The sequence below is a fragment of the Thunnus thynnus genome, chromosome 1, assembly GCF_963924715.1.
Source record: "Thunnus thynnus chromosome 1, fThuThy2.1, whole genome shotgun sequence".
Taxonomy (NCBI): Eukaryota; Metazoa; Chordata; class Actinopteri; order Scombriformes; family Scombridae; genus Thunnus; species Thunnus thynnus.
In genome coordinates, this window is record NC_089517.1 from 1,600,078 (window position 1) to 1,624,868 (window position 24,791).

General features: G+C 42.0%; 2 protein-coding genes across 5 annotated transcripts in view; one reads left to right on the forward strand and one right to left on the reverse strand.

The window, feature by feature from the left end:
* Positions 1–1,551: 1,551 nt before the first annotated feature.
* Positions 1,552–3,855, forward strand: LOC137180577 (chymotrypsin A-like). Its single transcript, XM_067585983.1, has 7 exons — positions 1,552–1,656; positions 2,095–2,198; positions 2,283–2,362; positions 2,818–2,896; positions 2,977–3,157; positions 3,349–3,482; positions 3,637–3,855. The coding sequence occupies exons 1-7, from the start codon at positions 1,605–1,607 to the stop codon at positions 3,796–3,798; spliced, it is 792 nt and encodes a 263-aa protein (XP_067442084.1). The 5' UTR covers positions 1,552–1,604; the 3' UTR covers positions 3,799–3,855.
* A 5,283-nt stretch (positions 3,856–9,138) lies between these two features.
* kifc3 (kinesin family member C3) overlaps positions 9,139–24,791 on the reverse strand; it is a 58,666-nt gene continuing 43,013 nt past the window's right edge. For 3 of the 4 annotated variants that reach the window (XM_067586150.1, XM_067586023.1, XM_067586232.1), the window contains exons 10-22: positions 22,494–22,641; positions 22,144–22,274; positions 21,086–21,197; positions 20,292–20,473; positions 19,936–20,040; positions 19,505–19,635; positions 16,675–16,798; positions 15,526–15,655; positions 14,744–14,973; positions 14,357–14,509; positions 13,749–13,878; positions 13,370–13,416; positions 9,139–11,516 (exon numbers count right to left, since the gene is read on the reverse strand). In XM_067586150.1, coding sequence (XP_067442251.1) covers positions 11,508–11,516; positions 13,370–13,416; positions 13,749–13,878; positions 14,357–14,509; positions 14,744–14,973; positions 15,526–15,655; positions 16,675–16,798; positions 19,505–19,635; positions 19,936–20,040; positions 20,292–20,473; positions 21,086–21,197; positions 22,144–22,274; positions 22,494–22,641 — 1,632 coding nt within the window. In that variant the 3' untranslated portion in view covers positions 9,139–11,507. The remainder of the gene's footprint in view (positions 11,517–13,369; positions 13,417–13,748; positions 13,879–14,356; positions 14,510–14,743; positions 14,974–15,525; positions 15,656–16,674; positions 16,799–19,504; positions 19,636–19,935; positions 20,041–20,291; positions 20,474–21,085; positions 21,198–22,143; positions 22,275–22,493; positions 22,642–24,791) is intronic. The other variant, XM_067586078.1, reaches the window with a different exon arrangement.

Here is a 24,791-nt window from a genome sequence, read left to right on the forward strand (position 1 = left end):
TGGATACTGCTAATGTTGCTAAATGCACAGGTGAGAGGTTAACCTGTGACTTACACAGTTGATTACTCAAAACACTGCAACCTGTCCCTGTCCTAGCAGGACCTCAGTAGTGACTGTAGTTTAGTTTTAGTAGTAGTATAGTAGTTTGTGAGGCCTCGTGGCTTGCATGTAGGCCCATCTTTGTCTGACTGTATGTGGAGGCCCAACAAGGTGATTCTGTTAGGCCTATTAGAAAAAAAAAATCTATGGTTCTACTGGTTCAGATAGTAGTTGTATGCAGTTGTCTTCTTCACAGTTGCAGTCTAAGGTCCTTACAGGTACTGAAAGACCCTTTAAAGGCAAATCCATCTTTGTTCCTCCCAAAAACAGAAATGGCTCATTAGACATTTATTGTCACCTAGTTGAGAGAGATGTTTTACAAGCCGTTAACAAAAAATTAATAAAAATACATAATTTATCATTAAGTCAAAGAGAACTCCAAAAAAAAAAGACAAATGTTGTTTAAGCATGCTCACAGCTGCCTGATTTGCATCTGATTGGCAGCACTTGGGGGTAACAGAAGCTAAAAACAAGAGTCAATAAAATATAAAAAAAATTACAAATAAAATTCTCTGCTCTTTCTTTGTGTTGGCAGGGCTGCAGAGGAGAGACACAGCGGTGGAGAGTTGATAACTAAACTCGTTATGTTACTGTAAATGAAATAAAAGCTTCACAAGTAAAAAGTCAATAAGAGTAATTTATCGATGTAATCCACGTAAAAGATGGACAGCTTCCAAACGATGAAAAATATTGCCTTTTAAAGAGTGTGATTTGCATCTCAACAAAATAAATGATAGAACATTACATGAATCAATGGACATTTTTCTCTCGTCACACGATACATATCATCATATCGCACAGCCCAAAGCTGAAGGATTATAGTTCTGTGGTAATTTAAGAAGCAGCATTAAGGCTCATCAGACATTTGTTGACCAGAAACAATTTAACTTGTTACTTATTTCTGCAAAAAAGTAAAAGAAAAAAACTGGTGAATCTTTCAGATCTTTTCATGTCATGTCTTTATTTTTTCACCAAATTATGAAGAGTAGTATCAATAAGAGTATTGATAAGTATCGATAAGCAGATAATTGATAAAATCCTGAGGATACACATCCCTACTACACACTGACCTTTTTATTTCTTTTCTAACAGGCTTCATACAGGACGTCAGGGATCTGGGTTTCTTTAAATCATCTGCAACTTTTTTGATAAAAGCAGTTGAAAGTTTCAGTGATTTTTCAGGTCGGTCAGTTTGTTTTCTAACTTTATAAACTGTCGATCAGATAAAAGGAGACATCAAAGACTTTTACTGTTTTCTGACTGAATTTATGAACCAAACTGTTCAATATATTTACAGATTAATATTCAGTGTGTCCTTTTGCAGCCAGACTTCATGTTTCAGCATGTTTGTGCTTCGTCAGGTGGAAAACTCTCCACCTGTCCGAATTCTCACCGTCCTCTGATAACACACCACGCCTTCCTGCCACATCCCTGTCCTGTCCAATCCCGTCGCTCCCTGTGGGTATAAAAGCTCGTCTCTCAGACGGAGCTTTCATGTTCGAGCCATGGCCTTCCTGTGGATCCTCTCCTGCCTCGCCTTCGCCGGCGCCGCCTACGGTGAGACAGCTGAGGGAGTGAAGCATGCTGGACAGACTGAGCTGCTGAGACCTTTTTTTAATTTACAAACTTAATATTTATTTATAGATTTAATATTTGGTAACCACGGTTACAAGAAACCTTCAAAAAGACAAAAACAATAAAAATAAAAGAAAAATATAAATAAAATACATTAAATACATTACATTAATGCATTTAAACTTTATGAAGATAAAATGATTTTTATAAGTGACTGAAGAAAACTGGACACGGTCTGAGATCGATACGCGTTTATTGGCTGATCAGTTTAAAAGTATTGATCTTATTAACAATTGTTTCTTACTGAAACTGTGACTTAAGGTGTTTCATGTCATCTGTTCCCAAAGATCAGGAACAAATTTCCTGACTCATGTTGTTGTTCATGATGTCTTTATGATGTCATTATGATGATGTCATCAGGTTGCGGCACTCCTGCCATCCCCCCCGTCATCACGGGTTACTCCCGTATTGTGAACGGCGAGGAGGCGGTGCCTCACTCCTGGCCCTGGCAGGTGTCCCTGCAGGTACACACTCACACACACACTCACACTCACACTCACACACACACACACACACAGGTTGTGTTCATAAACATGTGGTTGTTTCAGGATTACACCGGCTTCCACTTCTGCGGAGGCTCCCTCATCAACGAGAACTGGGTGGTGACCGCCGCTCACTGCAATGTCAGGTAAATACCAACGACCTTTAACCCTCACCTGTCACCTGTATCTTCACACTGTACCGGAGGTTTTGAGTTCTGAGTTATTTTGATTTAATTATTGATGATTCGACAGAAATTATTTGTTTTTTTTCAGTTCTTCAAAACTGGATTAAAATGTATTTTAAACTGTTGTCATAGCAACAAGTCCTCAAACTGAGCTCGAACTCGATCAAACGTTTTTATGGAAATTGTTGAATAATTATGATTTTAGATGAGAACAAGCAGCTTATTGATACATTGAGAAAGTATTTACTTGGATTGAAATAATCTTTAAATGCAGTTTTAAACTTTATAAATGATGTTTAAATGAAGACAGTTAAACCTGCTTTATGATCAGCTGACGTTAGGCTCCGCCTCCTGTCGCTCAGGTGTTTGTTGTTGTTATTGTTGATGGCCGGTTTCACTCACCTCTTTTTCTGCAGGACATCCCACCGTGTGATCCTCGGGGAACACGACCGTTCCTCCAACGCCGAGGACGTCCAGGTGATGCAGGTCGGCAAGGTGAGCGACAAGCAGCAGGACTTCATCACATCTCGCGAGCTCCTGCGTGTTCACCGGCTAACAATGTCATTTCCTGTCAGGTGTTCAAGCACCCCCGCTACAACGGCTTCACCATCAACAACGACATCCTGCTCATCAAGCTGGCCAGCCCCGCCCAGTTGAACATGCGTGTTTCCCCCGTGTGCTTGGCAGAGACCGGAGACAACTTCCCCGGAGGCATGAAGTGCGTGACCAGCGGCTGGGGCCTGACGCGCTACAACGGTTATTATTATTATTATTATTATTAATATTATTATTATTATTGCTTTATACCTGCTGAGAGCTCACCTGTGCAGCTTCTCAGACCTCTATGGGGAGCGCTGACACAGGAAACATGGCGTGCTTTGACCACCGGGGGCAGTATGCAGCAGGTAGACATCAGTGTGATGTGTTGTTGTGTTGATGTGTTGCAGCTCCTGACACCCCCGCCCTGCTGCAGCAGGCCTCCCTCCCTCTGCTGACCAATGACCAGTGCAAGCGTTACTGGGGCAACAAGATCAGCGACCTGATGATCTGCGCTGGAGCCGCCGGAGCCTCCAGCTGCATGGTGGGTGCTGCATGCTAACTACCGACAGACTTGTGAACAACATGTTAGCAACACAAATGATCTAAACAAGCTGGACTTGCTAACATGTAGTGATTATCTATGCTTGTCATTTGTTTGTTTGTGTGTTTATTTATTTGTGTGTGTTTGTTTTCAGGGCGACTCTGGTGGTCCTCTGGTCTGTGAGAAGGCCGGCGCCTGGACTCTGGTCGGTATCGTGTCCTGGGGAAGCGGCACCTGCACTCCCACAATGCCCGGCGTGTACGCCCGCGTCACTGAACTGCGTGCCTGGGTGGACCAGATCATCGCCGCCAACTGAGCAAGACACCAGTTTCACTTTCAACATGAAGATCAATAAAACACGCAGAATCTGAAACACACCGCTCGTTCTCATTTATTCACATCAAACTGAAAAAACTGTTTTTACATGATGCTGTTGGGAGTCCGAAAGGTTAGCTTAGCGTAAGACTGGAATCAGGGGCAAACAGCTAGCTTAGCGTGGTGGAAAAAGCCTTCCCATGATCAAATGAATGTGACGGTGAGCGTGCAACGATAACATTATGCCAATAAGAGACAGTTCCCTGGGAGTTAGCAAGAAGGCTAATTTGTGGTGTAACATTTTGGTTTTCTGTGTGAAGGCCGCCATGCCTTTTTTTTAGTGTGAGAAAAAGGCAAAAGATGCTGAGTAATTTCTAAGATAAGTCATACTTGTACTATCATCAAAGCATCAAGATTACTCATGAACTCAGAAATAATGACCAGATGGTTTCGAACATAATTAAAAAATGAGGTGGAGTCTAGAAAATAAGCTTCACAATGGGAGAGGGTATGAAATATCATGTTTTATGATTTTACGTTAGGTTCTTTATCCCAGGATGAAGGCCTCGGTTTGCTCTGTATTGCTCATTATGCACAGTAAACCTATTAACATTGAACTCTACCAGCTTCCAATGTATTTTTTGAGTCACTCTCTCTTATAAGTTTTGAATTTAATACTCAGTTGTGGGTGACGAAGAAGTGACGATGAAGATTTATTGGCCCATTTGAAGATTTCCCACAACATTAGCTTAGCGTAAAGACTGGGGGCAGGGGCAAACAGCTAGTTTAGCTTAGCACAATATTAGCCTGGCTGGTTTAAAAACACACGACCAACGCTTGTTGTCTACTCTCCATTATTAATTATTCTCTCTCTTCTGGCACCGTACCTGATTATTTTAAAACCGCCAGTGTCCAGCCTCTCCTTAAAAAAATCTTCTCTCAATCCAGCCCAATTAAAGAATAATAGACCGATCTCCAAACTTCCTTTTCCATCTAAAATCCTCGAAAAAAACTGTCATTGACCAACTCCTGAACCTGGTTGAGGATCATAGTATCTTTGATAAATTTCAATCCGGCTTTTGTCACAAACACAGTACTGAGACAGCACTATTAAGAGTAACACATGACATCTTCATGCACACTGACAAAGGTGAATACTCCATTCTCATTCTACTTGACTTAACTGCTGCATTTGATACCATCGACCATACCATCCTACTTCGTTGACTGCATAACTGGGTGGCCTTTCTGGCACAGCTTTAAACTGGTTTCATTCTTATTTAACAAATAGATTTTTTAATGTCTGTGTTAATAATCATGTATCCTCCTCCTAAGCTCCCCTCCAGTGCGGCGTTCCTCAGGGTTCTGTCCTTGGGCCAATCCTGTTTTCTTTGTACATCCTCCCTCTGGGTCAGTTGTTCAGCCACTTTCATGAAATGTCATATCACTGTTATGCCGATGATACTCTGATCTATTTCTCTGCCAAACCCAATAACTTGAACCAACTGTCCTCCCTCCATGATTGTTTAGCTGCTACCAAAGAGTGGATGACCCGAAATGTTCTCCATCTAGACCCTGAAAAAACTGAAGTTCTTTTAATTGGTCCTGAAATCTTTGTCAATGCTTCTACTCAGTTTATTGGCCCACTTCACCTGAACATTAAATCCACTGCTAAGAATCTCGGTATCATCTTCCACCAGTATATGACATTTGACCATCATGTTAATAAGCTTCTCCAGTCCTGTTTTTCTCAGTTAAGAAATATTGCGAAAATAAGACCTATATTGTCCCCTGCTGTTCTTGAACAATTAATCCACACACCTGCCTCAGTCAGTCTTCTCTAAAACGTCCACAGTTAATCCAAAATACAGCAGCTAGACTTCTTACCAGAACTAGCTGTATATCCCACATTACCCCTGTTCTTGCATCCCTCCATTGGCTTCCGGTACAATTCAGAATAAACTACAAGATCCTGTTGATTACATATAAAGCACTCCATGACCTCGCCCCCAGCTACATTTCTGAGCTCCTTGTTCCCCATTCCACCTCACAACCTCTCCGGTCATCAAATCTTGGCCTTCTATCTATCCCCTGCACAAACCGCAAATCAAAGGTGAAAGGATTGACATAGTTACTGATTTTACATATCTTGGTGTGAAACTGGATCCAAATTTGAACTTTAAGTAACATATTAAAAAAAGTTTTTTTCTGAACAACACATCATAAAAAACATTTTGCTTTTGACTTAAAGCTGGAAGGATTTGACTCGTCTTTAATTAAAGGAGGTAACCTCACTCATCTTATAGTGGAATCTATAAAGTTTTTAGACAGGTTCATAGTAAATCCTTCTGCCTAGAGGTGGAAATACAGCGTCAACCTGCATATAAGCACCACTACACCTTGTTTCACACACTGTAACATTAGGAAAGAGTGGAATCTTTTTCTGTTTCTTAAAAAAAACTGTGCCAAATTGCACCTCCCTGTCTGTAAATGTCCTAAAAATGAACCATTAAAGACCGCAAAAGGATTTTTTGGTAAATACTTCTGTTGGCACATATTCTATCTAATCCTCACAAAACTTGGTACATACCATATTAAAATGACCCTGAATAAAACTTATGAGTTCGTATTTAGGTATCACTTACTGTTTGTTGTGATGTGGAATGCTCTGCCAGTCTTAGAACAGATCTATCATTCCTTCATGTACCAACCTTTATCATAATGTAACTCACCTGGTGCAGCAGGTCCTTCTGTCTGACACACAGATGTTGAAGTGGCTGCAGTTGTACTGGACTAAGACCAGTTCTGCTTTTATCATCGCCACAAAGAAGAAGGTGGCGGTACCAGTCACGCAGCACTGGTGAAAACACTTTTCATATCTTTGCAAAGTTAGGCTGCTTTCCAAAAACACATTCATTCCAGTGTTGGGCCTCATGCTCCAGTGCATGAGACAAAGGCAGGCCTGCATGCAAGTCACAGAGCCTGATAACAGGAAAGGGTGCCAGGAGAGACAAAGGGAGTCCAAACGGACTCCATATCCCAACATGCACTGTTCAAGTTCACACCTAGGTGCTAAACCAGAAACGGTCTCAACAAACAGTCTGTCATTGGCAGAGATGCTCCTGCACAGAGGAGCATCATGATGACACAGCAGTGACATAAAACCTGAAGGCACACAGAGAAACATGCCTTCCATTTTGAACTGAGCTCGGGGGAAGTTCTGTCCCTCCGTGAGCTGGCTTCACTAAAGGGGGTAAACCCTGTTCACATGTTTTCCCCCACCGACTGGAAGACTCTCCCCTCGCCGGACGAGACGAGACTTCGCCGTGTTCGCTGGAACACCATCACTGGATCCAAGAGAGATCGCTGCTGCAACCAGCGCTCTCACCGCCTGCAGGAGGAAGAAACAGATTTTCTTCACGAAGACACCGACAACTTCTCTGCCCCGCTCTTCTTCAACTGAGTCGACTGCTGTTTTCTCTGCAACGCCGCCGAGGACCAGTTTATCTGCCATCAGACACGTGTGTTTTACACAGCATTGGGTGGGTGTAAGATGCCGACCACAAAGTGGCGCCATCTTGCTATTGTCTAACCAAGACACCGCCGTCACGTCCGCCATTCGGTTCTCGCATTCACCTGCATGTGTTCAACACCGTATATAGCTGTTTGTGTTTGCTTAGGTAGAATTAGATTTGTTAACTTTGTTAATCTTGCTAAGTTTAATAAATACTGTTATATCTTTAAGGAGAAGTTCTTCTGTCGTTATTGTGTGTAACATATTGTGAAAAGTGGCTGATTGAAGGAGTCAGAGCTCGAATTCAACCTTCTTTGTTCACCCTTGAATGTTTATCTCTCAGATATTAACATTCTAGATGAACTCTTTTATGAGACCACCTTGTTTTGGTTATTGGTCCCGGGTTCTGGGTGGTTCCCCGTATTTGTTCATTCATGTTAATAATTCTATGAATTTTTGTAATTGATCATTTTATAGCTGATAATTATTAATTATTGCTAATAACCAACCGTGCCCCTCACAGATTGGACAGTTGTGCCCCACCAGTAAGGTTCTTCAACAGTTGGTGCTTGAATTATTGTTAATATCTTAGTTTCATAATTCATGATTATGAATTATTGCTAATAACCAAGCGCACTCCTACCAGTCCCAACACCAGTATGTAAGAGGTCTGGCTGTTCTCTGGAAACTGTTATGACGTTTCATGTAAGAATGAGGATGTTATGTGGAGACAGTAGGTGTACTGTATCAGAGTTGTAAAATCCTGTCTGTCAGTGTTACAAACTGCTTCCCAGCAGTAACTGTTATTCAGAGTTTTTGTTGTTGCGTGATGCCGGAGCGGGAAGTTAAAGCAGCTAGCTGAGGTTAGCATGCCGGCTGGTGTTTTGGTTTAACCTGTGACTGTGTTATCTGGTGACTTTCAGGGGAAACGTGTCGTGGTTGTCGTGGTGACGGCAGTTGTTGAAAACACCAACAGAACATGTAGTTGTCCTCCTTCAGGTCTTAAATTATCTTATGTTCAACACAGTATATATGGTCCTTTTTGTATAGAATCATGTAAATTAAATGGTGTCGCCAACAGGAAGCATTCACACGTCCTCTCTTATTTATCTGTTTGTGTGTAAGTGGGCATATGTGTGAGATACAGTGAGCCGCCTGTACCTTTCTGTATCATATATGTGTTTATACTTGCATTTGGTGTCTGATGGCCTCTACAGGTGTCCAGCAGCAGTCATGAGAGTCTCCACCCAGCTGGCTGCTGATGAAGATTTAAACACTCAGAACTAATAAAAGCATCAACTGTTATTCTCCTACCTCATCCAACACAGGATCTTCATCATTGCCTGATATGAGCGTCTACTATGGACAGAATAACATTTTTTGATTGTAAATATTTTCATACCAGTGGTGTGTTGGTAGGTGTGTATACTGTGGCTTCTACTCCACTACATTTAGCTTCAGATTTTTTACTGAAAACATCTGATACAGCAGTAAAACGCTGCGCACACATTAATGCATCAGTAATAATAATGTAACTACATTATGAAGTATTTATATATTGCAGTACTGCAACTTTTTGGTACTTTAAGGATCTGAACATCACATCATAAAAAACATTTTGCTTTTGACTTAAAGCTGGAAGGATTTGACTCATCTTATAGTGGAATCTATAAAGTTTTTAGAGGTTCATAGTAAATCCTTCTGCCTGGATGTGGAAATACAGCATCTATCTGCATATACAAACACTACACCTTGTTTCACACAGACTAACTTTAGTCTGTGTGGAACAAAGTGTAGTGGGACACCTTAAAGAACTGAAATCATATATCAAGAGGTGACAGCTGAGTTTATTGGGGCTTTTCTCATTTACTTCAGTACAGAGTTTTCTTGCAGCAGCATCTAGTGGACATGAGAGAAACTGCAGCTGAACAGAGTTTAAAGGACAAGTTCACAGCAGTCAGGTGTCCGTATGAACAGTGAAAGAGGGTTTTCCTCGCTGTAATCATTCCTCCTGTTCATAATGGATATTAAAAGATCATAAGTGATGGGGGTCAATGTGGAAAAATGATGCATTCAAGGTAAAACTTAAAAAGACTTCAAATAGAAAGTAGTAAATAGAAGTAGTTCCAACAAAAACAGTCCAGTCGTTCAGTGGAGAGATGTTACTGTTGAATTTCACCTCCTCTGTACTGAGGTTGAAAGCAGAAATCTCAGAGACAGACATCTCTAAACCTGGACAAATAAAACCAAAACCTTCTGATACCACTACAGAGAAGACCTTGAGGGATACAGTCATGGTTCAAATGTATGACAAAAGTCCTACAAACTACCAATGTCCTTATTGTTTTAAGACACTTGAAAACTGTGAACCTTTCAGTACATGTAGTTGGACGACCTTTGCAACTCCACCTTTAGTTGCCATGTTTCCTCCTTGAAGCTGATTAGCTCATCATAAAGACTGGACGCAGGGGGGAAACAGCCAGCCTGAGTTTATGAATTTAAGGGGCAGTTACATGCAGAATAACAGCATATCCATCCGCCAAGTGCTTCTATGCAGCATTTCCAACTCTAGTGCAGTTCGGTTGTCAGAAACAGTCGGTGAGCACATGTTTGGGTTTAGTTTCTGTACAGGCACAATGGTACCAAACTGGTCAACCTCACTGTGATGACAAGACTTCAGGAAGCTGCACCAACTGTTGTTCAACAAGAAATAGTTCCATGTAAAGCCCCCTAAAACCACACACTGTAGTCATTACATTTGTTGGTGTATTTTTGAACTTTGGACAGAGCCAGGCTAGCTGTTTCCACTCTTTATGCTAAGCTAGGCTAACCACATCCTGAATCCAGCTCTGTATTTCAGTGAATAAGAGTATTTCCCAAAATGTATCTAACTATTCCTTTGAATATGTCACTGTACGTCAACATGGACTAGAGAGTTATGTGTTTGTTTTGGAGTGTTTATTAAAAAGGGAATACAAAAAAACCAAACTGTAGAAATCTACAGTGGCGACAAAGCAAGCAGACAAGTTGATCTTCAGATCAACAACACACAGCAGCTCATCGTGTTTCTAATCATTCCTGCTAACTACAACTACAACACACAGTTTACTCGTCCTGCGTCACCTCCAGCTCAGCACCGGGTCAACAGCTACAGGACCATCTGCTCTGTCTGAGGTTAAAGGTCACCTGTGGTTTCCTAGATTTTTTTTTAATACAGAGGTGACGTGAGGACTGCAGGAGCACATCGAGATAAACAGTCGAGGAAAGTTAAGAAGGTTTGAGCATCTTTTTGTTCAACTTCAACGAGCTGAAGGAAGACGAAGCTTCGTCCGCTCTGCATGAAAAACAAACATCCACAGGAACAGAAGAGCATCAAAAAAACAATAATCATGTACACATGAGAAGATTGCCGCATATTGCTCATGTCCTATTGGACAGCTCGGTATCAGTGGAGTACCCTGATTGGATAAAGGAGGACTTTGAGGACGTGAAGACAGCCTCCGCAAGAAAACTAAGACAGAGGACTGAGGACACGCGGGGAAAAACTGAGAACTCAAATTAATCTTAATTTTCCCCCGATGTCCGCATCCTCCACCAAAAAGAGAAAAGTCAAAATTTAACAAAAAAAAAGATTAAAGCATGTCAAACATAAATATATAAACCATATTATGCATATATTATAATCAACCACATCTTGGATTGTGGGTTAGAAAATAATCTAGAAGTTTAAAGTGCAACTTTACAAAGAAACAATAAAAGAAATACTGTGATTGGAAAGCATATACTGATTTTCGGGGGGTAGGAGATGTTAGCAAGGATTTCAGTTCAGTTCAGATGGGAAGAGCTCGAGAACTTCGAGGGGCTTCAGTGGTTTCTCAGAGTCACTGGAGTCCTGTCAGGTTGTAGAATCAGTCAGCACAGCAAGAAGACACAGAAATCAATATATTTGGCCATGTTCTCTGCTGATAGATGACAGATCAGAGTCTGGAGATTAGGTTTTTCTGCCCCGTGAAGTTCCCATCAGTCTTTGCTACTAGGCGGCTGAGGAGGATAATAAATCCAGCGAGGCGAGGTGGAGTCCCGGCGGCGTGGGGGCGGGGGGAGGTGGGGGGGAGCCTCAGGGTGTTGGCCGACGCCCTGCGCTCAGACCCGGACATTCAAACAGCATCGTCTCCGGGTCGCTCAGGCCGTCAGCTTCAGTCGTCCTGCAGAAAAAACCAGACCATCACTCAGCAGTCATGTGACCCATTAAACCATGTCCACACTGCTAACAATAAATGTGAAAACTATTTGTAGACACACTAACATCTTGCCTGAAATATCTCAACAACTATGACATGGATTGCTATGACATCTCATACAGACATTCGTGTTTCCCAGAGGAATGAATCCTGCTGACCCGCTGACTTTTCCTCTAGCGCCACCAGCAGGTTCACATCTGTGGTTATAAGTAAAAATGTCTCTACTGTTAGATGGACGAACGTCATTTGATTCAGACGTTCCTGGTCTGTGAGAACTTTTCTAGCGCCATCATCTGGTCAAAATTTTAATCTCTCCAATACCTGCCAAACTAATGACATTCACATCAGCCTCAGCTGTTCTTTGTAGTGTAGTGCTACTCTGTACGTTAGCAAATGTTAACATGCAAACACACTAAAAATCACTGGGTTAACATTTGATCCAGTTTTAGTGTTTTTTTTATATTACTGTTGGGTTATTTACCCAAACTAGAGCTTGGTATGATCTATAATCTATAATCTAATCTCTTGACCGAGTGATTTTTAGTGTGTAAAATGAAACACTTAATTTAATTTCTCTTGTAATAACTGGAAGTATAAAAGGATTTACTACTGCAAACAACACTTCTACAGTTTGGATCAACATGAAACTCTCCTGGTTGAACGATCAGGACAAAGATGAACAAATGTATCAGAAAACATCTGGTTCTTTTATTCTCACATCAACCTCTGGCTAGTTATTACATTCCCTCCTGGTTACCTGCAGTTTTAATGAGCCCAGCTATGTGTAAGATGTCCTGTTTTAATAATTCAAAAGTATTTTCAGATTTATCCTCTCAGTGTGGACATGGAGGCAGAAATCCCACAATCCTCAGCTTAATCAGCAGGATGCCCAGCCAGGCCACAGAGCAGCAGACACGAGCGAGGAAGGGGGGGGAACAAGATTCATCCAGACACCAACTCACTCACAACACCCACTCACCCACCCACTCACTCTGCAGTCACAAGGAAAAGACAAGATGGGTTAATGGATTTATGGTGAGAACAGGAAGTTGGACTGAGACGCACACACAGACTCTTCAACTGCGTATAAAGATGTCACAGATTCCTCATTTAATTATTTTTAAACAGGTGTTAATATCAGTTTCATATCTGTGTCCAGGATGTGTTTAGACTAGCTTAGCAAAAAACTGAAAGCAGCCCATCCTCAGTAGAAATGGCTCAAAATCAGACAGATGTTATCTTTTGATGGAGCTAAGCTAGCAGTTTCCCTCTGCTGCCAGTCTTTGTACTAAGCTAAGCTAAACCATCATGGACTCTCTATACTGGACCCACAGAGATGAAACATGAACATGTGAAAGAAATTTACATACAAAGAATTCCCAAAAATGTGGGATTGTTTCTTTAAAAGTTGTGACTTTTGGGGGTAAAAGACAAAAGGATTCAGTTCCTTGTGACTTGAACTTGTTCCAAGGTTCGATAAAAACAGACTCCAGCGTTCAAACAGGCGACACAAACAGGCCTAAGGGCTCTGTGGGCCCTGCTCACTGCCCTGCAGGCACACAGAGAAGCTGCAGGAGCTTTCTGGACCCTGCTCACCGCCCTGCAGGCGCAGACAGAAGCTGAAGCAGCTCTGTGTGCCCTGCTCGCCGCCCTGCAGGCGCAGACAGAAGCCGCAGGAGCTCTGTGGTTAGGGGTGGAGAGTGTTAGATGAGTGGAAGGAGGGAAGGAGGGGTCGACCAGGCCATATGTGGGGCACCATGCCATGCTGAGCGTTTCCATGCCAAGCTATCCACCAATGAGCATACACCCCCACCTACCTGCCCACCGTCCCCCACCAATGGGCTGGCTCTGTCTACCTGTCTGTCTGTAAACCAACCAATCAGACCACAGAATGAGGACACAGAAGAAGAGCAGCCAGGGTTCACACCTGTCATGTTCAGGAGTTATTTATTCAATCTGAATCCTCTTCACCATGTCGGCTTTTATTACAGATACTGGTTTCCTACATTTCCCAAAATGCCTTCTGTCAGCACCCAGAGAAGACGTGTGCAGATTGATATGGAAGCAGATCAGCTGATCATCATAATATTATGATTAATAAACAGAGTAAGTTCAACTCTAAAGCTATATATATAATGAAAACATAATTTAAATGTAACACAGTGTGAGTGTGTGTGTGTGTGTGTGTGTGTGTACCTGTGGACAGCTGGGACTGGGACCTCCTGCGGGAGCTACTGGGAGTTCTGGAGGCGGAGGACAGGGTGGAGCCGGCGCTGCTGGCCCGAGAGATGGGGAGGGGCACCGGGGTGACCGGGGGCGAGTCCAGCTGCACAGAGGTCAAAGGTCAGAGGTCGAGTTGAATCAGATCAGAAACTCTTGGTGTTAAAATTTGTTTTATTGTTGTTTAGTTTTGGAACTTTGGACTTGAAATAAAACATTTATTTAGTTTTTATTGTCTGAAAATCAAATAAAATTTTAAATGTATTTAAATGTATTATTTTCACTTTGTTTTTCTTTTAATTCATATTATTTTTGAAGTATATTTAAATTAATATAATTTCATATTTAATATATATATTTTTATATATATTTTAATTTATACAATATATATAAACTGTATAATTACTGAGATCTTATGAACTTATTTTCATTGAACAAATTAAATTGAATTTTTTTGAATTTTTGAATGTTAATGTTACATCAGATCAAATATAATAAATACATAAATAAATAAATAAAGTGTAAGACTGACAGTTGTTACGTCCTCGCTGCTTCCTGTTTCTACTCGTTGTGAGTGAGTTTACCTCGACGCTGTCGTGGGTCGGCGAGGACGAGGTGGACGAGTTCTCGTGTCTCCTGGAAGACGAGGAGGCGGAGTTCAGCTCCACGCTGCGAACGCGCTGGGCGAACTTCAGCGAGCACACCGACTCGCTCATGTTGCTGGGCAACGGAGAAACCTGAAAAACACGACACAGTCAAGAAGATTCTCACATGTTAAAGGCATCGTTACGTGGTCACAGAGCGGAGTTTCTCTCATGTTTTAGTCCGTTTGTACCGTCAGACGGACGTCGCTCTGAGCACAATGACACAGTAGAAGGATTCAACTGACAACATGAGGTTCTTCTGGTTAATTTAAGTTTAGATTTTGCAGATGTGAAGGTTTCAGAAAGCTCCTCGGGTCCTGGTCTCACCTGCACCATCATGAGCGTCTTGCTGTCTCCGCTCAGAGAGTCCTGCAGCAGGTAGGTGAGGCGGGAGTTTCTGAACGGGACGTGGGAGTGTTTGCTCCTCAGGGCGTTGATGACGTCACCGAGCGCCGACAGAGATTTGTTGATGCACTGAGCTTCTCGGAGGCGGCTGCCCTCCGCGCCCGACTTACCGATCCGCTCGGAGCCCGCCAGGTCCACCAGGTTCAGCTTCCCTGCAGCCGAACACAGCGAGACAGACTCAGACGTCGCTGAGCGTGTGTGTGTGTGTGCATGCATGTGCGTGCATGCGTGTGTGTGTGCGTGTGCATGCGTGTGTGAGTGTGTGTGCATGTGCGTGCGTGTGTGAGTGCGTGCATGTGCGTGTGCATGCATGTGTGCGTGTGCATGCATGTGTGCGTGTGTGTGTGTGCATGCATGTGTGTGTGTGTGTGCATGTATGTGTGCGTGTGTGTGCATGTATGTGTGCGTGTGTGTGAGTGTGAGTGTGAGTGAGTGTGTGCATGCGTGCGTGTGTATGTGTGCGTGTGTGTGCATGCATGTGTGCGTGTGTGTGTGTGCATGCATGTGTGCGTGTGTGTGTGTGCATGTGCGTGTGTGTGCATGCGTGTGTGTGTGAGTGTGAGTGTGTGTGTGTGTGTGCATGCGTGTGTGAGTGTGAGTGTGAGTGTGAGTGTGTGTGTGTGTGTGTGTGTGTGTGAGTGTGTGAGCGTGCATGTGTGCGTGTCTGTGTGTGTGTGTGTGTGTATGTGTGTGTGTGTGTGTACCCTGTGTGCAGTTTCCGGTGGCGGAGTTGAATCCGGACACGGTGATGATGAGCAGAGCGTGTGAGCGAGAGCTGTGTTCGTTCAGGTTGGTGCAGGCCGTCGCTCTGTTCATGTGACCCAACTCAAACACCTGAGGACACACACACGCGCGCACACACACACACACACAAACACACATACACACACACACACACACACACACACACACACACACAGTCAGTTCTTTTCATCATTAATTCATCTGCAGATTATTTTCTTGATTAATCGTTTGGTCTGTAAAATGAAAAAAGTGAAAAACGTCCATCACAGTTTCTCCGAAGCTGAACGTTTAAATATTCAAATTGTTTGTTTTAAAAACTAAAGATATTTAATCCAATCATGTAAGACTTAAATATTCACATCTGAGAAGCTGAAAACACAGAAGTTTTGTCATTTTTTGAATGAAAACTTGAATCAATTATCAAAAAATGTTGCTGGTTTATTTTCTGTCGATCAACTTATTGATTAACCGACTGGTTCAGCTCTGATCTCCTGGTTTTAATGGATTTCATATTCCGCTACACCACAAATTATTTTATTAAATTATTATTATATAATTATATAAATATTATTATATGATTATTAAAATAATTATAATAAATTATAAAATATGGTTTCGATACTTGCCTAAAAGTTCAAGAGATCTCTTAAAATCTGCTGGTCTGACATCATAAATGTGAATCAGTCTGAAACCTCTCAGATCATTTTTGAGGTGCAGAACAAAATGACTCAGCTGGACAGACCAACAACCAATCAGAGCAAAGAAACGTGTGACATCACGCTGAGCGACAGAAAACACATTTATCTGATCAACAAAAGCTTTAAGTGCAGTTGTTTGTTCTTTTAGATAAAATATATCGTCCAGTTGGTTTAATACTGTTGAGATAACAGAGTCAACAGACATGAACCTGCTGAAACTGATCAGTAACTCTGTAGTCTAGTGTGTCAATTTGTTTCATTCACACAAAAATGAAGTTGAAATCTCTGGAAAGATCTTGTAACGTTTATGTTTTTCTGTCAAGCTCCTTTTCAACATCTGAAAACTCAGCAAGTGAACCTTGAATGAGACGTTTTACACTGAAAGGACAGCAGGAAGTGTCCGGCTCTCACCCGGTTGATGTCCTCAGGGCTCTGGACGGTGAACTCGGTCAGTCCGGGGACGTAGAGCTGTCCGCTGCCGTCAGGGTTCATCTTGATGTCCAGTTTGTCGGTGGGATTTTCTCCCAGCAGGTTCCTGATCAACGACAGAGACAATCACAACCTGCAGACAAGCACTCAGGGCTCAAACAACACAGGAGACACAGGTCAGAGGTCAGACCGGGCCACTATAACACAACGGACGTCTCCATCCACACCTGCTAGTCTGGTTCATGTGTGTGTGTAGTTATGACTAAATACTCTGTCAGCCAATCACATCACTGCTCTCATAGCTCTGAAACAGCTCAGCCAATCACAGTTTAGCATGATAATGACAGCTCTTTTCTTCAGGAAACGTCTGGATATTATAGATGGATGCAGACGCAGTTCTGAGACGTCTGTTTCCAGAGCAACGCCTAAGACTGAACATCTGTCTGCGTCTCTCCTTCCAGATGTGCAGCTCTGCACTGGTCACCAGATACCAGACAGACGGTCAGAACATACCAGTCAGAGTACAGTCAGCTGGTCATCGTGTCTCCATCAGGTGTTACTGTTTGTTCTGTTTTCAGCTTCTCCAACAACAAACTAACTAAATACAGACACTTTTACAGCATCGTGTGTTTGAGTTTGTATGAAATGATGCTTTTCTTCTGTAGTAATTATTGAGCGATTCCACCTTAAGGCTGAAGAACCTCCACATTCACACAGACGACCTTCATCTCTGTGATGAAGACAAACGTCTCTGCTCTCACTGGTTCGTCTGTAGAGCCAACAACACACGTCCTCTCAGCACCGTGGTGACAGACTTCAACCTTCATCGTGACCTGAGTCTCCACTTTAAAATCTATTTCACATTTTCTTTTTCTCCCCGTTTTAAACGTCCTGCAGATAAACTCGTATTAAACTGAGCTGCAGATAATCTGAGAGTTTAATCTGACTGAAGACAGTTCTCAGAGTTCTGGACCTTTCTGCCAAAAACTGTTTTTTTTTTTATCCAGGATCCAGATGTTGAGCCCTCAGCGGCTTTACACAGATGTTCTGTTACACAACAGCTGGACAGATGACTGCAAAGCATTTAATATGATCCACCTTTACATAACTGCTCTGAAACAGCAGATAATCTGTGGAACGACCTTCATCGACATCTTTAAACCTCCAGCAGATAAAAACACACACAGACTGACCTTAACATGCCCAACGCTTTATTTTACACATCTGTAACCTCCTGATAATTTACTTCAACATTTCCTGGAAAGAATAAATGTCATTTGGTACTAATTAAAGGGAAAATACTTCTCTGATCTGAGCTGCTGTAACACTTTATTTTACAGCTGAACACTTTAGATATTTAATGGTTCATTTTACAGAGAGGCTGCTGTGTTAAGTTGGTGTATTTGGTAAATATTCACTCATATTTGGCTTCATATGGTTCTAAAACCATAATATGCTAAAATATCTTTTGACACACAAAACTACACATTGAAAGTAATTTACTAAAAGTCTAAAATAATGAGTTATCAAGTAATTCCACCTTAACTTTTTCTGTTTTTTCCTCATTTGCACCAAACTGCACCACTTTCTCTGTAAAATATCCTAAAAATTAACCATTAAATCAGTATAAAATGAATGGATCTGTTAACTCAAAGACTACTGAATTAATTCATTGGTCCCAAATAAACTCGGTATGTGTTTTCCCTTTAATTTGCACCAAATTACAACATTATTTCCTCTGAACTTTCTGCTAAATTATTCACAAATAACAGACTTGTAAAATAAAGCAGGTAATCCTGTTAGCATTACGTCATTATTTTGTGGTATCTTTTCATTAAAGCGTCTGTAACATATCTTTCTCTCCTCCACAGTCTGATGTGTCAGTGTGTGATGTGTTATTGGCTCGTAGTGATGAAGCTACAGAGGATCATCAGAGACTCTGCAGCTCCTCTCGGCTTTACGGAGCTTTATAGTGAGTTTCAGCTCGTTGTTTATCTGTCCGGCTGCAACTTTACTGTTCTGGTTCACTCTCAGCGTCTCATAGCCTCGTTTTCAGAGAGACAAAGCTGTAAAAAGCCGCTGAACACTACCTGCTCACAGTTAGCTGTAGACTAGCTGGTGAACATAGTGGAGCATTTAGCAGCTAAAGAGCCAGATATTTCCCTCAGGAGTTGGTAGAGAGTAAAAACAGAGCTAAAAGAGAGTGAATATTGGACAGAAACACGACTCCACATGAATGATAATGTTGCTCCGTAACTGTTGGATGTGGAAATAAGCAACTGTTTGCTAACATGTTAGCCACAAGTACTTTATAAGCTGATAATATGACAGAAGTAGTTTTTACAGACTATTCTGCTGAAAACAAGTGGACAAAACACTTAATTTCAAGCAGCTTTAACCAGATTGAAACTATAAAGGACCAAGAATAGAACCCTGAGGAACCTCACATGTTATTATTGACATTATCAATGGGAGGATCATGTTGCTCTGTAACTGCTGGATGTGGAAATAAGCAACTGTTTGCTAACAAGTTCAACATATCAGCTTAAAGATGATAATATGTTGGAGTTACTCACTACTTGTTTCTGATGGAAACTAAGTTTTGGAAGAGCAGTAATGACCATGAATGTAGGCGGCAGGTTTGCACAACAAGAAGAAGAACGTGTGGAATAAAAAAAAGGCGCCATTCTCTTCTTCTGCTGCATCGATATTCATCTTTTTTTTGGTAGAAACTGTCCATCATGAGCGAGATGATGAACAACATCTTCTGACCTGAAAGTGACTGAGGATCAGCTGAGTGTTTGTGTCTCACCGCAGAGTCTCGTTGTAGATCTCCACCATGCTGACGGTGATCTTGTAGTCCCAGTCCGGAGCTTTCTCCGTCACCTCAGAGAACAGCAGGCGCAGAGCTCGCTGGTTGATGCCGGGGTCGTCGACCACGCCCTGAACACACACACACACACACACACACACACACACACACACACACACACACACAGAGGGGGGCGGAGTCTACAGGCGGCTCTGATCACACCTGGGAAGCTACGACTTTTACTGTGTCGGACTCAATAAGAACGTTTCTACCATTAATTTATCGGCGTCTTTTGGAATTTAACTTTAATTCTTTTGTAGTGTTTTTACAGCGAGCAACAGAACAGATCACAGATGATGTAGCACAAATTCAAACAATAAAAACCGTTTCTCCTCAAACTTTCATCATCGTCATGTAAACTGTGACGTTACCTCCATGGTGTAAGTCTTCCCGGAGCCCGTCTGTCCGTAGGCGAAGATGCAGACGTTAAAGCCGTCGATACAGGAAGTGACCAGAGACTGGACCTCCTGAAACACCTGGACCAATCAGAGAGAAGACAGACTGATGACGGATGCATCTTATCATCGTCGATCTGTTTTATATGAGCTTGTCTTTAGATCTCACAGCTGAGTAGCTACAACAGACAATGATCAATAAAGTCTGATCTGATCGGTGTAGCAAGTGATTTAGATTGATGATCTGATGTGTTCATGTTCAGATCAATAACCTGTAATATGTATATATTTATATGTAAATGTTTCTGTCTCTTTAACGCGGCGTCACCGACCTCTTCCTGTGTGGCCTGAGGCGGGAAGACTTTATCCAGTTCAAAGGTCATGACTTTGCCCTTGTTGGAGAGGTAGAGGATGGCGTCGTCGTCCGAGTCGAAGCTCAGCATTGTTCTGGCGTCGGCGGAGTCCTGCTCCTCCTGACTGACCGGCCGGACGCGGCAGAACACACGGATGTTACCTAGGAAACCAACACACACACACACACACACACACACACACACACACACACACATCAGGGAGGAGTTTAGTCTCAAACTCTTTTCTGTTTAACAAACATTCTGCTTTTCTACTTATTTTTTCTGAATACTTGCAGTTTCTCTGAGACTTTAAGGAACTTAAAGGGACTTCCTGTTAAAAACAAACTTATTTGAAGCTGATTCCAGGATCTTTAGACCCAGTAATGTTTCAGAAGGAGTCAGTATGACCTGAGAAATGTTTGATTCTGACAGCGTGGAGAAGAAGTCTTCTGTCTTCCACACATTCCTAATTCTTACTGACCAGGTTACTTCAGTCAGAGTTTAGTTGTGTTGAGTTTATTAACAGCTGTTGAAGAATTTCATGGAAAGAACTTTTCCTTCTCCAGGTTTTTTTTAGCGTTTGGGGATTTGAGGGAGATTCCAGATTCAGAATCAGCTTCATTGGTCGAATATGTTCAAACAGATGAAGAATCTGGTTTCTGAGGACTTTGATTCATAACTTCTCGTTACCTCTAAAGTCCCGCCTGACAGAATAGATCTGGAAACACAACGTCTGACATTTTGATGTAAAAAATAAAATCTCATTTTCAGACCTTTGAGTCGAACCAGCTCGTTGTGACATTTCTTCCTCAGGTTCATCTCTCTCTTGTATTTACGCAGCAGCTCCTGGTTGGTGGTGCTCACCTCGCTGATCACCTGACAGATCTGACACACACACACGCACACACACACACACACACACACACACACACACACACGCACACACACACGCACACACGCACACACACACGCACACACACGCACACACACGCACACACACACACACACACACACACACACACACACACACACACACACACACACAGATTAATAGCTGCATGCAACAACCTGATCAGACTAAACTGCTTTAAACTTTTCATTTCCTGATCTAATGTGGAAAAATCTGTCATGTAACTCATTCTTGAATAAAATCGGAGACACTTGCATGTTTCCTGGATGAAAGTCCAATAAAAGATTTAATGGAGATGAATTAAAGTCAAAATGGTTTCATGGATTTTGAGGTTTATTGTTGGAGCTGATGAGGCTCAAACAGTCAGTCTGGTTTGTGGTGATTTGAGCTGTTTGGTAAAACTGGAACTTTTGTTTTAATGGCATTTTGATGATGGTGCAGGTTTATAAATCAGATGCTTGTTTACTTCAGTCTGTTCAGACTGATCAGCCCTGTGTGTGAAAACAACACAGAAGAAGAAACAGGCTCAATATTTTACTGCAACGCAACATTATGACATCGCTGCGTTGACCAATCAAACATCAGCACATTCCTACAGTCAAACTCTCGATCTTTGCATCGAAAGATAGAATATTTACTGAGATAACTTTCAGGATTCGTAAAATATTTGTATTATAAACCTCAGTGTGGTGTTTGGTTGACTGATAAGCCTTTAGTTTCTCTAACTGGATCATATTTCATGTGAAATCTCAAACAACTCGCCTCCATCAGCAGAGTCACTGTGTTCTGTATAATATGGATTTGTCTTTTTTATGCAGTCAGTTTGATGCAGTTTGGATTATTAACTGAAATATGATAAATTCACCCAACACGCTGCTGTTGTTTATAAAACGTGAGCCTGTTCTGAGCGCGCTCACTCACCTCCTGCTTGGCCTCTGTGATAGCTTTGTCCAGCATGAAGGGAAACTCCTGCACCTGCCTCTTCAGACAGTTGTAGTCGCAGGTGAGCGTCCGGAGGGCCGGCTGCAGACTCAGCAGGTTCATACGCACCCCTGAAACCAATCATCCATTCATCAATTACACAATATTCAACCAAAAATACTAATATGTGATGGTTGCAGCTTCTCTCTTCTACATCACTGTTAATATCTTTGGGTTTCAGACTGTTGGTCTGCCAAAACAAGACGTTTGAAGATCAATGTGATCATCGTTTTAAAGACCAAATGATGAATCAGTGGAAACACGGAGCTGAACACAGGAAGCCGTCCGACCTGCCAGGTTCTCGTGCACAGCTTTCATCTCGCTCTCGGCTCTGATGAACGCCTCCTCGATCACACGGTTCTTCTCCTCCTCCAGGTTCTGCATCTCGGCCTCCAGCTGGCCCTGAGCGCGCTCCATCTCGCCTTCGTACACCAGGATCTGCAGGGAGCAGGAAGACATGAGCAGAGAGGACGACACACCTGTACGGGGCCACCGGAGGGACAAAACACTTAAGACTGTGAGGGAGGAAGAACCTCAGCTGCATATACAGCACCAGTCAAAGTCTGAACACACGTTACCATCTGCTTTAATGACGACATGTGTCCAAACTTTTGACTAGAACTGTATTAACCACTAAATATTCATATTTACAGCTTTATATTGACTTTCCCACATCTACACATATCCACAGATAAGTTAGAGCGTGTTCTGGTTCACTAAAGCTTCATCTAGCAGCTTCTCATGCTGAGCGTCACTTTCAGCTCATATCAGCTGTTACTAATTAATTCTGTGAGTCACTTGATGACAAAATGAAACTCGTCTGTTGTCGGTTTGTGTGTCTGTAACTCGACCAAAGATCATCTGTGAGGGAAGAAGCTCTACTCTGTACAATCAGAGTGTTTCTGTGAGTGAGACGGAGTTTTACACCAGGACCTTCAGGATTTGGATCAATAAGATCTGCAACATTTAGTAGCTCCAGCTGTTATTTGAATGTGTCAGATACATATTACAGTTTATGTTTATGGCGGCAGCAGCAGCAGCAGCAGGAGGTTTCTCGTGGTCGTCTGGTTCACTCTCTGATACAGCAACACAAACGTTCAGGGGTTTGAGATAAACTTAAAGGTCTCTGAGATGTTTGTATTGACGACGGAACTTCATTACTGACAAAATACTGTGTTTTTATTGCGACACCACTGAGGTCTGAACTGTCAACAGAAACACATGACGGACCCACCAGAGTCCATGTAGTTTAAACATCTCCAAAGTCTCCAACTTTACTGGCTCTGAAACCTCCTAAGTTCATAAACTGCCTTTTTATGTGAATGTGAGAACTGTATAGTTTACTGTTATCTTCTTATGGAGGAATGGAGGGAGATCCAAATGGATTATAGGTTTCTGATTAAATTAATTAAATAAATATCAATATATCAGTCTTCAAAATGTTTAGAGACCCCATCGGGTTTTTAAGTTTGAATGTGCAAACAACTTTAACAAAAATAAAAAAAATAGAGCATCACTAAACAGAAGATTTAATCTCTCACAGGAACTAAATTAAACACATTTCATACTTAACCAACACAAACAGCAACAATAAGTCAACTAAGAATCAGCTGTATCACTGGAGAACACACAGGTAAATCTGACCACACAGGTGTACAAGGTTCAGGAGGCGGAGCCTGAAGCACAGGAAGGCTACATTCACACTGAAGGTAAATGATCCGAAATCTGACACGTTTGTTTAAATGCATCAGTCCAACATTGTAGATAAATATCAGTTTCATATCTATGAGTCCAGTTCAGACAGAGGTCCAGGAAGTGTTAGCCTAGCTTAGCACAAAGACTGGAAGCAGGGGGAAACTGTTAGCCTAGCTTATCACAAAGACTTAAAGCAGGGGGAAATTGTTAGCCTAGCTTAGCACAAAGACTTAAAGCAGGGGGAAATTGTTAGCCTAGCTCAATCAAAACAGAAAAAAATCCACCTTCGAACAACTCAAAGTCTGTCTGATGTACATGTTGTATCTTGTTTATTGAACAGGTGTAGAAATACAATTGTAAAAGGGAGAAATTCTGGTTTTAGCAGCAGTTAGCGTTGGAGCAACTTGTTCACTATCAGTTCCTCAATTTTACCTTAAAATTCCATTAATTAATTCATTACCCATTAATAATGACATGATTAAGGTTGATGGGATGCTTCCAGTTTTTGTGCTAAGCTAGGCTAACAGTTTCCCCCGCTTCCAGTTTTGTGCTAAGCTAGGCTAACAGTTTCCCTCGCTTCCAGTTTTCGTGCTAAGCTAGGCTAACAGTTTCCATCGCTTCTAGTTTTTGTGCTAAGCTAGGCTAACAAATTCCCTCACTTCTAGTTTTTGTGCTAAGCTAGGCTAACAGTTTCCCTTGCTTCAAGTTTTTGTGCTAAGCTAGGCTAACAAATTCCCTCACTTCTAGTTTTTGTGCTAAGCTAGGCTAACAGTTTCCCTTGCTTCCAGTTTTTGTGCTAAGCTAGGCTAACAGTTTCCCTTGCTTCCAGTTTTTGTGCTAAGCTAGGCTAGTATGACTAGCGGCCACATTTGAAAATCAAAAAAATGAATAAA

Coding starts and splice junctions, on each gene's coding strand:
- LOC137180577 (XM_067585983.1), top strand. CDS start 1,605: ATGGCCTTCCTGTGGATCCTCTCCTGCCTCGCCTTCGCCGGCGCCGCC. Junction 2,199..2,282: donor CCTGGCAGGTGTCCCTGCAG/GTACACACTCAC, acceptor TGGTTGTTTCAG/GATTACACCGGCTTCCACTT. Junction 3,158..3,348: donor GGGCCTGACGCGCTACAACG/GTTATTATTATT, acceptor GATGTGTTGCAG/CTCCTGACACCCCCGCCCTG.